The sequence below is a fragment of the Danio aesculapii genome, chromosome 16, assembly GCF_903798145.1.
Source record: "Danio aesculapii chromosome 16, fDanAes4.1, whole genome shotgun sequence".
Taxonomy (NCBI): Eukaryota; Metazoa; Chordata; class Actinopteri; order Cypriniformes; family Danionidae; genus Danio; species Danio aesculapii.
This window is the reverse complement of record NC_079450.1, coordinates 29,557,675-29,572,886: the sequence shown is the minus strand read 5'-3', so window position 1 is coordinate 29,572,886 and position 15,212 is coordinate 29,557,675. Positions and strand designations below refer to the sequence as shown.

At 35.8% G+C, this 15,212-nt stretch overlaps 2 protein-coding genes across 2 annotated transcripts in view; one reads left to right on the top strand and one right to left on the bottom strand.

The window, feature by feature from the left end:
* epb41l4b (erythrocyte membrane protein band 4.1 like 4B) overlaps positions 1-7,292 on the top strand; it is a 39,116-nt gene extending 31,824 nt beyond the window's left edge. Inside the window, 9 exon segments of the mRNA XM_056475442.1 lie at positions 743-882; positions 2,256-2,306; positions 2,309-2,364; positions 2,459-2,542; positions 3,983-4,047; positions 4,159-4,254; positions 4,346-4,469; positions 6,337-6,431; positions 7,052-7,292. Of these exon segments, the coding sequence (XP_056331417.1) occupies positions 743-882; positions 2,256-2,306; positions 2,309-2,364; positions 2,459-2,542; positions 3,983-4,047; positions 4,159-4,254; positions 4,346-4,469; positions 6,337-6,431; positions 7,052-7,115 (775 nt within the window). The 3' untranslated portion in view covers positions 7,116-7,292.
* Positions 7,293-9,377: 2,085 nt separating this feature from the next.
* The window catches only part of LOC130243923 (epithelial splicing regulatory protein 1-like), a 32,465-nt gene continuing 26,630 nt past the window's right edge, over positions 9,378-15,212 (bottom strand). The window contains 2 exon segments of the mRNA XM_056476233.1: positions 9,378-10,583; positions 13,327-13,494. Coding sequence (XP_056332208.1) covers positions 10,469-10,583; positions 13,327-13,494 — 283 coding nt within the window. The 3' untranslated portion in view covers positions 9,378-10,468.

Sequence of the window (15,212 nt, the reverse complement as noted above, 5' to 3'; positions counted from 1 at the left end):
AAATGAAACTGAAGCAGGTTTGTGGCAAGCGAAAGTTTAGTAAATGATAACAGAATTCTCTATTTTGGGTGAACTGTCCCTTTACATTCACCTTGAAAGTACTCGTGACAGCTGTTCTGTATGTGCTAATGATCATTTACGTATTTGCTGAAGTGTTAAGTTAGACACCTTTGTGTTTTAGCCATCGAAATCCGTTCAATCAGCAAGGGACGGGGGGCTTTTAATGATTACACAGTCTGCTGCAGTGAGACCTGCCTTAATAAATGTGTTGTTTACACTAATCGACTCAATTTTATTGATTATGTAAACCCCTGACATTTTCTTCTCATTTTTGTATTAGCATTTGCACTGTTCCATTTTCTGTTTAATAACACCATTTGCATAAACTGTTGTTGTTGTTGGTCTTTCCATTGAAATTACTTTCAGAAGCACTCTGTTATTATATTAGAAAGCTGCGTGTGCATGTTTCTGCATGTCACATTTGTACTGTGGTTGTCCTACTTGAAAATAAATCAATAAACACCGGCTCAGGTTTGCATTGGTCTCACGCTGGCGTTAATTGTGTTATGAATGTATGGCATCAATAAAGATGACATATGCTATTATGTTGCATGTGTGGGTGGGTGTGTAGGGACTATGTATGAATGAACTTGAAGGTCCTTTTATTTTCTGAAACTCGTCCACAAATAATGTAAAGCTGTCATATGTACCATTGTACTGTGTGTTGTGTATTGTTTTATAGTTTCCCTTTGAGCGCTGCAGACACCCGGAGGTTTAGTGTGGAAGAGAATGAGGCTCCTCATTCTGGAAAGATCCATCGCTGCTATCATCACCATGGTTATGAAAAACAAGAACCGTTGTGCCTCACAACAGCTAAACCTAGTGAGTCCTTTACTAAATCTGCTTGACTAGTTGCTCTGTGTTCACAACAGTTTTATACATTAGAATTAGCCTATAGAGAGTAGTTTTTTTTTTTTTTTTTTTTTTTTTTTTTGGATCGCAAATCCTTTCCAAGCGTGATTTATTTCTAAACAACCCAATGATTCATACTATAGAAAAGTGTTATACTGTATATACACTCACCGGCCACTTTATTAGGTACACCTGTCCAACTGCTCATTAACGAAAAATTTCCAATCAGCCAATCACATGGCAGCAACTCAATGCATTTACGCATGTAGACATGGTCAAGTTGATCTACTGCAGTTCAAACTGAGCATCAGAATGGGGAAGAAGGGTGATTTAAGTGACTTTGAACGTGACATGGTTGTTGGTGTCAGACGGGCTGGTCTGAGTATTTCAGAAACTGCTGATCTACAGGGATTTTTACGCACAACCATCCCTAGGGTTTACAAATAATTATCCAAAAAAGAAAATATTCAGTGAGAGACAGAATGGGAGATTTGCATCATGGATGTGCAGCCAACAATTCTGCAGCAACTGTGTGATGCTATCATGTCAATATGGACCGAAATCTGTGAGGAATATTTCCAGTACCTTGTTGAATCTATGCCACGGCAGATTAGAGCAGTTCTAAAGGCAAAAGGGGGGGTCCAACTCGGTACTAGTAAGTTGTACCTAATAAAGTGGCTGGTGAGTGAATACACTGTATAGCATACTGTATTATTAAATACAGGAAACTGCTCTTTAGTTTTATACCCTGTAGTTGCCCTAGAAGTACAGTGTTGGTCAGTTTGTTTAGATTACTATAGCTGTTGTTTTAAAACAGCCACTATAGAATTACCACAACAGATTAATTAAGTACTTTAATATAGTGTGGTTCAAAAACAGTATTTTTTTGTATTACTATTGTATAGTATAATTACTATTGTATTTTTTCTTGTGGGCATTGTTTAATCAATCCCTCAAGGATATTGAAGGTCCAGTCATTCCTAAGACTAAATATATGTAAAGAGTCACAGTAAATGCCTGGAGAGACTGGTTAAGTAAATGATTCATAACACCACCTGTCAGCAAATTGAAATGGAAAAAAGGGCCCAATGTTAGCAAATATAGTCTCTTTAGTTTATACCAAAGCAATTCTCTGTTAATATAAGTAACAGTTAATATTAAGGAAAGGAAGACATTTTGTAATTTGAAAAATCAGTCAATGACACAAATTTTAAGTGCTGAACAATGACTAAAGAGTGTCTTGAATAATGTATTGGAATGTACGCTACTAATCAAATCTGTGGAGGGAAACTAACTGAAGAATTTACTCAGAACATTTATGCTGATGTGTTTGTTTACATCAGAAGCTTGGGTTGTATCTCCTGCACTCTCGGATGAATTGGATCGAGCTCTGCAGACCAGCTGGAGGCAGAACCTGCAGCCTGGCCGGCCCTTCACATCAACATAGACATGGTCAGTTTTGTAGATCACAGCCTCCTGGGACAAACAGAGAAGAATTGTTTACACTGTCTCATGAATAAATATTATGTTCTCTCTGTAACTACAGGCAGAGGAAAAACCACTTTCAGAGAAAAGTCTTCCTTCCTCGCCTGCGGTATTACAGGAACAGCTAAAAAGCAACATCTCTAAAGTAAATGCTAACACTGACAGACTGCAGGAAACATGACACTCATGAAAGCTGATGCAAAGTTAATTTGTCTATTATATGTCTGCATGTCGCTTTCCTGACAAACAGGTAAATCCAGTTAAAGATGGCCAGTTTAAAGCAATCAAACTGGTTCTGTATTAAGTACCATATAGTGACACATCGAAATGTCACAGATAATTGAAGTAAAAATATTGTAGTGTGGGGACTTGGTTCTATCAATTGGTTTGTTGATCGAACGGAAGCAGATCTGAAGGGGATAGTTTCCAATTTCCACAAAGTAGAACATCTTTGTTGATCCTGAAATCAACCAATTACAATTAACCAATCAGATTTGTGGGACAGGTTTAGTTCATGTCTATTTTAGACCAATCATCTCCCTCTGGGTTGAAGGATTTGTATGGTTAAGTTTGGGTTTATGAATATTTTAAGGGTATATTTTTTAACAATTCGGTTTAATCTAAATGTTAATCGAGGAACATGTCTTACTTTCTCAAAATCATGGCGACTGCCTTGGGAAAACCCAACAACGACTAAGTTTACAAAGACACCAGTAATGGAATTATTTGCCTTAATCTGAATAAGACAATAATATGATTAAGGTGTTTACATGAGTTGCTTTATAAACGTTTCTTTCATGATCCTGTTTTACATGTTATAGCACATACTCCAATAAACTATGCTGTCGCAAATTGTAGCTACACGATGGTAATAATTTGATTGCGGTTTACATGTCTGTACTGCATTTCAATAGTACGACTAAAATCGGCATACTCCACATGTCTTATTTCCATTTCTTTTTAGTTCGATTATGAGCTTAATCAGATTAAATTAATCAAAAATCGCTGTTTAAATGGTAGACTCTTAATCAGAGTATTGTCTTAATCATATTAAAATCGAATTATTGGTCTCCATGTAAACGTACTCAATGTGAGCCTGCAGGTTTCATTTTAGAGTCCCATGCCAGAAATCTTGACTTGCTATCCCATCACAATAAATGCAAAAATTGTAAAAAAAAAAAAAAAAAAATCTACAACAACAAAAAAAGCCTCATATTTTCATCAGAATATTAAGTTTCAACTTTTACAACCAAACAAGTTTTATGTGTCAAAAAATAATAAGATGTAAAATAGTGTTCATTTTCATTTTATAATGAATTTTAATGATTACCCTATTTCATTATGTCCACTGTAATTTATCTAATGTGGTATACCAAATCTAATGAGGTGTACCAAGATAACCAAGATTGACATTATAAAACCTAATGCTAGAAGCCACATACAGCCGCCTTAAGCTATTATTAGCTGGATTTTGGGAAAAAAAATGTCTGCACTAATAACTACACTACAAAATGATGACAATTTATGTAGCACATGAGGCAGATGGAATGATGTATAGTCTGTGTTCTGCTCTCCTCTACTATAGCGGGTCACACAAAGTGATAGTGGAACCTCAAAGGGGAACTCTTCAGTGGAGACCAAACGGAACAGGTGAGAACATCTCGTACCAAGCCTCAAATTTGGTAAATGTCTCAAATGGTCATCAAGCATAAAAGAATATTCAAGCTTTCAATATTTACGGACTTCTAACTTTTATCGCAGGTATCCCAGCTCCTCACAGGATTCAGGCTCGAGCAGTCTGAACATTGAAAAGCCTAAAGTGGACCGGCGCAAACGCCTCGTCAGACAGTTCAGCTTGTGAGTCACTAGGTGGAAGAGGGTGATTTTCTTTTGTAGCCTTTTAGTGTTAACAACGAGGCCTCTTTGAAACACTTTCCTTTGTCAATAGTAACCATAGTGATGAAGATGACCTTCCTGAGGCACTTGCAGCCATCTCCTCCCAATGCAGTATGGGGAAATCCTCCTCAAACAGCTCCTTGGACAAACAAGTCCAGCCACCGATTTATCCACCGGTAAGAGTTACTCTCCCCCCTCTCCATCGAGATGTAATCAAAAACATTTTTTAATCAAAATGCATTGCCGAAATCATAATAGAAAGGTTGTCTGCCTTGATTATTTCTCTTCACTAGAGAAAATATCCAATAACAAATATCCATTAACAGGGAGACAGGGGAACTTATAATGAGAAGAAAAAAAAAAACATTACTCAGTGCACCTTCAATACACTCAGAATTAAAATTGAGTCATCATTACATGGATCTGTCTGACACATGGCTGTTTCTATGGGCTGCCTGTTATACATAAGCCAGTCGCATCTGTGTGTGGTTGATTTTTATGTGGTATCCATTATGTTTGGTGAGTTGGTTCACATGGTTTATGTTTTGCACTTCAGAACATCCATTTAGGGAACATAATAGTGAGCTTTAATGCACTCTGAGTTCATAGTGTATTATGGGAATTTAAAAGAGTGTGAACATTTCACACTTTAGGAATCGTGCAATTGAGACAGCTCTTAAAATGGCCAATCCCTGATGAGTGCCCTGGCTGATACATCCATGATTTACTCACCTGTGTTGTTACCATGTTTGTCTTTCTCTCATCTGATCACAATAACATATACAGTTGAAGTCAGAATATATTATATAATAATTCTGACTTCAACTAACTAACTATATTATATAATATATATATAATATATATATTATATATATATATATATATATATATATACACACACAGAGACACACACACACACATCACACACAGAAATCTGACATTTTTAAAATCTAAATTCTACTGTGTTCAATCCTCAATCAAACAGATTTATAAGGTAAATAATGAGCACAGAATTTTCATTTTGGTGACTAAGTTGACTGTAGTAAATTAAAGTACAATTCGGAGAAAGGATAATTTACAGAATACTTTTGGCGTTACAACACTAAGTGTTGTATAAAACATTACTAGCAAGTTTAAAACGGGGGAGCAGTTGTTGTTTGGAAACCTTCTTCAGCAAGTAAACTCGGTCAAAAACTTTTTGAAGTGTTACCTTGAGTTGTATACCTTTAGTTGTAGCGAGGTCCCAAAAATATTGACCTGCGTTCATTGGGCGATTTAAAGTTATTTTCGCGTGTAAAAAAGGACATAGGCAGGTGGTGAAAATTTTGGCGGTTTTGCAACGCAAACGCCCTGCCCCATAGAAAATTAGCGTGATTCTGGCTACTGGCTACCATAACGGACACTTTTCTATCTCGCTTCAAATTGTAAGATGAACTTCCGGTTTTGGGAATTTCTATTCAAAAGAAAATATAAAGGCTGTGCTACAAATGCTCTCTAGATACAACGTGAAAACTGAGTGAGAGGTACGTTTTGTTTTTTAGTTAACATTTCTGTGTGGAGTTTGCATGCTCTCCCGTGTTCGTGTGGGTTTCCTCCAGTTTCCCCCACAGTCCAAAGACATGCAGTATAGGTGAATTGAATAAACTAAATTGGCCATAGTGTAACGTTATGTGTGAGAATGCAAGAGCGTATGGGTGTTTCCCAGTGCTGGGTTGTGGCTGGAAGGGCATCAGTTGTGTAAAACATAAGCTGGATATGTTAGTGGTTCATTCCGCTGTGGTGACCCCTGATTAATAAAGAGACTAAGCTGAAGGAAAATTAATGAATGAATGAAATTGCTTGCCTCAACAAGTATAAAGTGGATTTTAGTGGTGATTTTATATAAATCGCAGAATGAAATACAACCACTGTTTTATTTTGCATCCACTGATATGAAATAAGAGTTTTGCTTGATTTATTGTATAATTTCCAAATTTCTCCAGCACAATTCCAGGTTAAGCCTTGAATGCCGTATGTGCCAATGTGTATTTGTGTTTTCTCTAGCAGAAAGATACTTCACGTTTGGAGCATGACAGTTCACCACTGTTCTTTCCAAGTCCAGTACCTCACCTGCTACCATATGCTACACACACACAAAGGTAACACACACATACACATAGTTCAACTATCTTTGTTGGAAATTCTTGTAGATATACTGTTTTTTCTTTTTTGTTGTTGTTGTTGTTGTTGTGTACAAAAAATAATGCTAAACCCTTCGCTTAAAGACAAGCCTCACAGAAAACATTTAACATGTTTTTAATTTTCCAAATCCTTTAGTCTGTATAATTTATACTCTGTGTTCCTCAAGGGGACCAATAACATTCCCCACAATGGCAAACATTACTAGCATTAATGCACTTGAGGGGACATTTTGTCCAAATTGTCAACCCTCTCCAATGTCTTAAATAAATTATCTCAGATATATTTGCCTTTTTAGGTTATTCTGTCTCTCTACAATGATTCAAATCTTTTGTTATGGCAGGTCTGTCCTTTTTCTTTCCATCTGTGACGTGGGCCTTGATGCTGTTGTTCTCTCCTCTCTCTCTCTCCTCTCTCTCATCTCTGAATCTCTCTCTCTCCTCTCCTCCTCTCCTCTCTCTCTCCTCCTCTCTCTGCTCCTCTCTCTCTCTCTCTCTCGCTCGTCATCTCCTCTCTCTCTCTCTCTCTCTCTCTCTCTCTTATTGTTCCCATCCTTTCTTCTGTCCTTGTATATGAGAAGCTCTGAAGACCTGCGGATGGAGAGAGAGAAACTGCTGAGGGCGCTGTTAATGACAGAACTCTGAGACAGGACACACACAAAACAACACAACTAATTACCCACAACAAAACCCACATGGACAAAACAGCCCTTAAATCGATGCACTAATTTATTTCACTGTTACACAGTATTTGCTTCTGAGCAAACCTCTTTGCTATAAGAGCTATTTTAGCATTTTGCTAACATCATTCATCAATGTTCAAAGCAGCTGAAATGTTGCTTTGTTTGCTTGTTCTGTTATAAGCATGGCATCAGCGCTGTATAAACTGACTTGACGACTGGTTAACTTTTAATAATTCTTACTTGTCTTTGGTTTCCTAAGAGGGCTGAGTTTATTTAAACAAGAAAGCTGTCAGTGTATAGACATACTGTTTTTGGCTATGTTCGGAATGGCATAATAGGCATACTAATTCTGCATATGCACATTATGCAAAATATCTGGCCTACCATCCAAATTTTCCAAAATTGAACACTATACAGCAGACAAAATGTCTGGGTCACTATTTTCTAAAATGCAAACGTTGAAATTACAACCTTAGTCGACCTTCTAAATAATCAGATTCAACCTTATAGTGTTCAACCTTACCTCAAATGTGACTTTTCAGCTGTTAACATCTGTTTTTATTTAATATGCAATTAATCAGTCCAAAATATATGTTACATACAGTTGAAGTCAGAATTATTAGACCCCCTTTTTTAAATATTCCCCAAATGATGTTTAACAGAGCAAGGAAATTTTCACAGTATGTCTGATAAAATTTTTTCCTCTGGAGAAAGTCTTTTTTGTTTGATTTCAGCTAGAATAAAAGAAGTTTTTAATTAAAAAAAACAAACATTTTAAGGTCAAAATTATTAGCCCCTTTCAGCTATATATTTTTTCGATTGTCTGCAGAACAAACCATAGGTATACAATGACTTGCCTAATTGCCCTAACCTGCCTAGCTAACCTAATTAACCTAGTTAAGCCTTTAAATGTCACTTTAATCTCTATAGAAGTGTATTGAAAAATATATAGTCAACTATTATTTACTGTCATCATGGCAAAGATAAAATAATCAGTTATTAGAAATGAGTTATTAAAACTATTATGTTTAGAAATCTGTTGAAAAAAATCTTTCCATTAAACAGAAATTGGGGGAAAAAATAAACAGAGGGGCTAATAATTCAGGGGGGTCAATAATTCTGATTACAACTGTATATACTTTTTAAAAATATATAGTTTTTACCCACATTATTTAATACATATTTTAATTATATTAAAATATTTTTGTTACACTATCCTTGTTGCATTGTACATACCAGTAATATTAGGTTTCATAGGGTTATAATGCATGTAATTAATGTATAATTTAATGTTATTACTTATAGTAAGCACATGTAACAAGGACACTAATGTGTAACCATAACTTTTTAAATATAATTAGTGTGACTTAACCAGAAACAACGATGAAGTCATTTATACATTTTGTGCCATTATATTGCACAGTGTGTATCCTATTAGAATTACGACTGCAACCACAAACTGACATTTTCTTTACATTTTGACTATAGTATATGTAGTAAAACTAGTTAACAATGGAGATCTTTGAAAAACAAAACTATGTTTCTAACTTGTGCTAAACAGCCATGTTTAATTCTCGCAAGTGTGCTGGCAGTTGCTAGTATGCTTAGTATTCCGAACGTGTCATGGAAAGTTAAAGGTTTCCTATATATATTTGTGAAAATTTTTACTGCTGTCCAAATACACATTTTCATATGAAACAGCAGTTTTATACAACAACCCTCCCTAATCTCTCTTGTAACATAATAAATATATTTCCGGAGTGCGTCGAGAAGAGATCACGCTTAAATCGCCCACTAGAGGGCATTACATATGCATTTCAGATTGCCTTTGAGAAGTAGATCAGGGGTGAAAAAAAGAAATGTACAAACTTTTTATTTTCTCCTTTTCAATATCATAAGGGAGAGCGATGTTAATATTTTGATATGACCACTCTTACATGAAATATATTTAACGTAGTTCACTTTTTTAGCTGTGGAAATGTAAATAGGTACACAACGAGTCAGTCACTCAATCCCTCGGACACATTGTTAATTTCCTTTATTTAAGTTATTATAAAATATCAAAATAAATAATACTTTTCTCCAAACAGCCAAATTCTCGATTCATCTTTTCTACTCAGGATTTACAATATAGGATGGTAACAGATTGGTAACATGAATGAGTAGTGCTACTACTGCCTTTTTGGCATGTGTGGGTACTAGTACAAATAACTCACACTGACTATTCCACTGTCATACGCTTTACTCCTACTGTCATAAAAGCCTAAACATGCAAATCATTCCTAGTATTAAAACAAAACAACAAAACACAGAGTATAATAAATGAGGCACGTTGGCATAAACAAACAGGAGGGTACAGATGGGATACAGCTGCAGGTAACAAATAAACCTGTTCACATTCCAGCAGATGCACACAAACACTCCTCTTAATACACAGACAATGGGTGAGAATACACCTGTGTGCATTACAGCAGGCCCGAAAACACTCTCTGAGTGCAGTAAATAAACACGCATGCATTGACTTTTATGGTGCGCACACCTACTGCGCGCACACACATACTCATTCATCCACTGGAATACATCTACCACACTCACATACACAAATCAACAAGCACGTTTATCTATAGAATTTTGTACATTGATTGGTATGGACGATACACATTTTTTCCGATGCATGACACATAGACACAACAGTACAGGTATAAAGCACAACAGTTGTTCCTGATTCCTTTTGTGAGCTATTTCTTTTGGCGAAATGACTAAGTTGCAGACATCCACGAACTGCATTGTGCATGGTGTGAGGATTTGGCGAATCTTGTAAACATTAAAACAGCTAGCTCTGTGAACTTCATGCAAATTAAAACCTTCAAAGATTAAGAGAGAGAGAGAGAGAGGCTTGAGAAGGTCTCTACGCATTCACACATACTCACGGTAGAGTCACATCAACAGGGAGCACTAACACACACTCACTCATACACATGCACGCTTAGATTTTATTACTGGTCCTTTGGACTTAAATTTATGGTATCAGTGAGAATCTGCCTTTTGGTTTGGCAAGTTTATGGATTGGACCCTGGTTTGAGAAGCTATATTTCCTGAGTGAACATCACTGCATGTGCATGTACATACAAACTTATGAAAGAATATCATTAGCTCTAATGCATAAAAAAAAACAATGTGCAATATACATTAACATCAAAATACATATAATTCTTATTAAAAATTCTCATATAAATAGCATAAATGGCATAAACTGCTTTGTTTTGAGGGGTTGTTGAATTCGCCTTTGGGGCGTGGCCTTGTCAATAGATTGGCTTAAAGCAACTGCAAGTCAAGATAAGCTCCGCCTCCTACAGTCTGGTCTCCAATAGGCTGCTTTGCCGACAGCATAGAAGGAAGAGTTACCAAAGCGTCGCTGTTGCCGGGCTGAAAGAGACAGAAAGAAATTGCATTTACTCAAGAGACATATGCTTATGCCTCATTATTTGTTATTAGCCCCACCTCAAATGAGTGACAGGCCTCCTACTGACTAACTAGCTGAGCGCCTGAGGAGAATGTACAGCCTGCATGGGAAAGAGGCAGATTGTGGGTGTGCATAGGCAGGAGCCGCAGCTGTTTTTAGAATAGGTTCATTAGTCCATTAAGCAGCCTAATAGAACGTTTCACTCCTGCGGTGTCAAGAGTTTTGGTGGCCAAATACATAATATTCAGTTTAATGCATGTTGACAAAGATGTGTTGCGTGCAAAATTATGAACTTCAAAAATTTCTTACATCTGTTTGTTGGAAAAGCAATCACACCCTTAAAGTCAAAGCAGGAATGTAAAGAAGAAAACGAACACACCCTAGTTTTAGTGCAGAAGGTCTCCTGCCTCTTCTATAACTCTGCATGACATCTATGTATAAAATTCAAAGAATTCCAATTTTTAATACATTTTTTACATTTATTTTAATGTATTTTATTTCATATTGCAATAATACGTTGTACATTTTGACTATATATTATTTTACTATATAAATATTTTTTTAATTTTAAATATATTATTTTGTACAATATCAAAATAATATATTTTAGTATTTTAATTGATATGACAATAGTATTACTATAATATTATAATTTTATGTATTTACAGCAATTTATACAACAGTTCTGTTTGGTTTTTGAATCTGGGCTGATAGCCGTGCAATAATATGCAACGTTTTCACCCTTGTGTATGCGCCCACAAACAGCAACAAGCAGAGGACATTCTACAGTTTGACAAATATTTCAGCTGTTGAACAGTTTTTTTTAGTTAAGAATGTAGTTGTTTAGATTGCAACTATGCGTTTATTTATGAAGATAGTGCCTATTTTAAAGTATTTAGAATTTCGGAGCAACGAATTCAGTGCATCGGCCACCATCTGCTTATCTGAGCAGGCCAAAGAAAGTGACGGTTGATGTTCCGCCACAAGATGGCGACAGGGACCGCATAATAAGCCCTTAGAGGAGAAAAACACGCATTTTCTTAGCTTAAGCTTCAAACTATAGCTGGACAAATCATTATAAATCAGGTAGTGACATTCTAAGTCTATCTCTGCTGTTTTGAATTTTGAAGTGCTGTATTTATGCCACAGAAACTTGTAGTGTTTGCTTGCTCGGCTTTTCGGGTTTAATTATTGTTATTAAATCCCAATTGCAACAGAGAAATACTGGGAAATCTAAGTATGACTGATGGCATTTCATGCCGTTTTCAAACCTTATAATCTAAAAATGTGAGCAAAATCACCTGTTTTGTCACAATTTTAGACATTACGCTAGAGAATCATTCAAATACTAGCTCTAAAGTGATGTTGGTGAATAAGTAATGGTTTTCTGCTGTTCTGACTGTCCACTGCAGATGTGAATGAGTGGCGGAAGAAAGTAGTTCCTTGTACAAGAGTATTTTTTGAGGCTCTCTGTGTTTGATTGTCTTTTATACACACAAGTATGCTGTCGAACTCGTAGCAGTGCGATATGGCTGTTATATTGCACTGGTCGGGGGCACTAAGGCACTCTGCCTCGAGCTAACGCACACATCCCACCAGTGTCGATATACAGCCATATCGCACTGCTACGAGTTTGTCGGCATAATTGTGTGTTATAAAAAGACAATCAAACACAGAGATACTCGTTTGATATTGCTCATATATTTTATGGTTAAATATATTACATTTATATATAAATAAATATGAGCATTTACATATATTTGCCATTAATGTGCTATGAAACTGTTATTGTTATTTCTGCTATAATTAAATATGCACATATACTTATCATTAGATATAACAAATTTTTAAATATTTAATAATTTTATGCTTAAATGAATTTCTGTTATTGTTGTTTAAATACATATATAAATTCTGAAAATACGAAAAATTATATTCATACACGTAACAAGTAAAATTATAATGTATGTTTTCATTTGGTTAATAAATGTTTTATGCATTTAATATTTACAACATAAATGACCTCTCTTCTTTATATATACATACATTTATATATTTATACATATATAAAAAAAATATAGAGAAGTATTTTTCTTTTAAGTAATTATTTTGTTGCATTATAAATGATATTAATTATACACAGGTGATTTAATTTTCCTTATCTAAATGCTGCAATAATAAAGCTGGTCTCCCTCAGTAATGGAAAAGTGAAGTATCAGTCAAGTTAGAGCAGGCTAATGTACCGCACCTTAACTCTCTTTCTGTTTGTTTGTGTGTGCGTGTGTGTGTGTGTGTGTGTGTGTGTGAGTGTGTGAGGGAATTTAGACTAGAGGAACCTGTTTAGCTCATCTAGAAGGTGTGACAATGCAGCTATGCGGTCCTGTTACTCAAACCCACTAAAGCATCTTAATCTTCAATGCTGAACACCGCAGGGCGAAGGACACACCTAAATGTTCCCTACAATCCAGCCCTGCCCTACCTATAAACACACAGCAGCTTTCTGAAGTGGAACAAACTAGGACTGTATTTGGATCAGTGGCGCTCAATAACATGGCGAAAACCCCTTTGAAACTGCTCTGAAAGGTCATCAGTGAACTGGATATCATTTTGTTACTGGCTGTTTCGCTGAGTTTAACAACATTAAGCACAGAAATGGAATGAAGGAAATAACTGAGACCTGTATACGGAGTTGTGTTTTAACTCACCCTGATATCCCTGCACCATGCTGAGGATCTCTTTAACCCCGCTATTATAAGTGTGAGAATGGGCGTGGCCCTGCATTCGAATCAGTGCTGTGGGCGGGGCTGAGAGGACTGAGCCTGCTGAAGGGGTGTGGCCAGTGTGGAAGTAGTTGATGTTGGGTGGGGAGCCTGGTGGACTGTTAGTATGAAAACACACATGGATCAAATTCAGGGAATAAGTCAAAATAGGGCATTCAAACAGACCCCCCCTGTTGTGTATATATATATATATATATATATATATATATATATATATATATATATATATATATATATACAACAATTCTGTCTGGTTCTCAAATCTGATTGGCTGGTAGTCGTGCGATATTCTGCAACATCAGAACATGTACAGCCTCCTCACCCTTCTGTATACTCCACCCACATAGAGTGACAGCAGATCAATAAACTCACTACAGTTTGACAAATATTGCAGCTGTTGGACAACATAATGTACTTTTGAGGCTTTTTTAGTGGAGAATGTAGCAGTTTAGATTTCAACTATGCAGTTTATTTATAAGGATAGTGCCTATTTAAAATATTTATAATTTCTGAGATAAAGTGCATAGGCATCCATTAGCCTGTCATACTGAGCAGAGCAAAGATGGTTGACGTTGTCCATCCACAAGGTGGTGACAGAGACCACATAATAAGCCCTTAGAAGAGAAGAGATTGGCGTATTTTCTAACTACAGCTGATCAAATCATTATAAAATAGGTGAGTGATATTCTAAGTCAATCTCCATGGTATAAATCCAGCACTGATGTTGCAGTGCTGTATTTATACTATAGTAATTGTAGTGTATTGAGTGTGAGATGGGACTCATATCAGGAATGTATATTGTGTTGGCCACTCTTTGTATAACCCTGAGTTACTTGATGGTTGGCTATCTGTTTGTTTCTAATGAGTCTAATGTTTTTGTTACTGCAGAGTAGTCCAGTAAAAAGAAAGAAGAAATGCCTGCATGTGTTTAGCGTTTTTGCTAATCGCAAACACGACTGTAATCTGCTAGTGTTTGCATTGCTTTGGCTTTTTTGGGGTTAATTATTTTAATCTCCCGATTACACAGAGAAATGCTGGGAAATGTCTGTAGACTGATGGCATTTCATGCCGTTCAGCTTTATAATTAAAAAATGTCAGCAAAAATCACCTGTTTTGTCAATCACTTAGATATTACGCTAGAGAATCATTCAAATACTAGCTCTAAAGTGATGTTGGTGAATTAGCAATGGTTTCTGCTGTTCTAACGTCAGCTGTAGATGTGAATAAATGGCGTAAGAAAGTAGTTCCTATTATAAAAGGTTTTTTGACTCTCCTTGTTTGTTTACTTTTTTACACGATGATGCCATCAAACTGTTGTATAAACGCAATCGCAATGAATATTCAATGACCAATATTAAATCACATTATTTTTCCAAAGCTGTTACACTGTAGGACTAATATATACAGTTGAAGTCAGAATTATTAGCCCCCTTTTAATTTTTTTTTCTTCTAGAGAAAGTCTTATTTGTTTTATTTTGGCTAGAATAAAAGCAGTTTTAAATTTTTTAAAAAACATTTTATGGTCAAAATTATTAGCCCCTTTAAGCTATATTTGTTTTCGATTGTCTACAGAACAAACCATCACTATACAATAACTGCCTAATTACTCTAAACTGCCTAGTTCACCTAATTAACGTAGTTAAGCCTTTAAATGTCACTTTAAGCTGTATAGAAGTGTCTTGAAAAATATCTAGTCAAATATTATTTACTGTCATCATGGCAAAGATAAATCAAATCAGTTATTAGAAATGAGTTATTAAAACTATTATGTTTAGAAATGTGTTGAGAAAATATTCTCTCCATTAAACAGAAATTG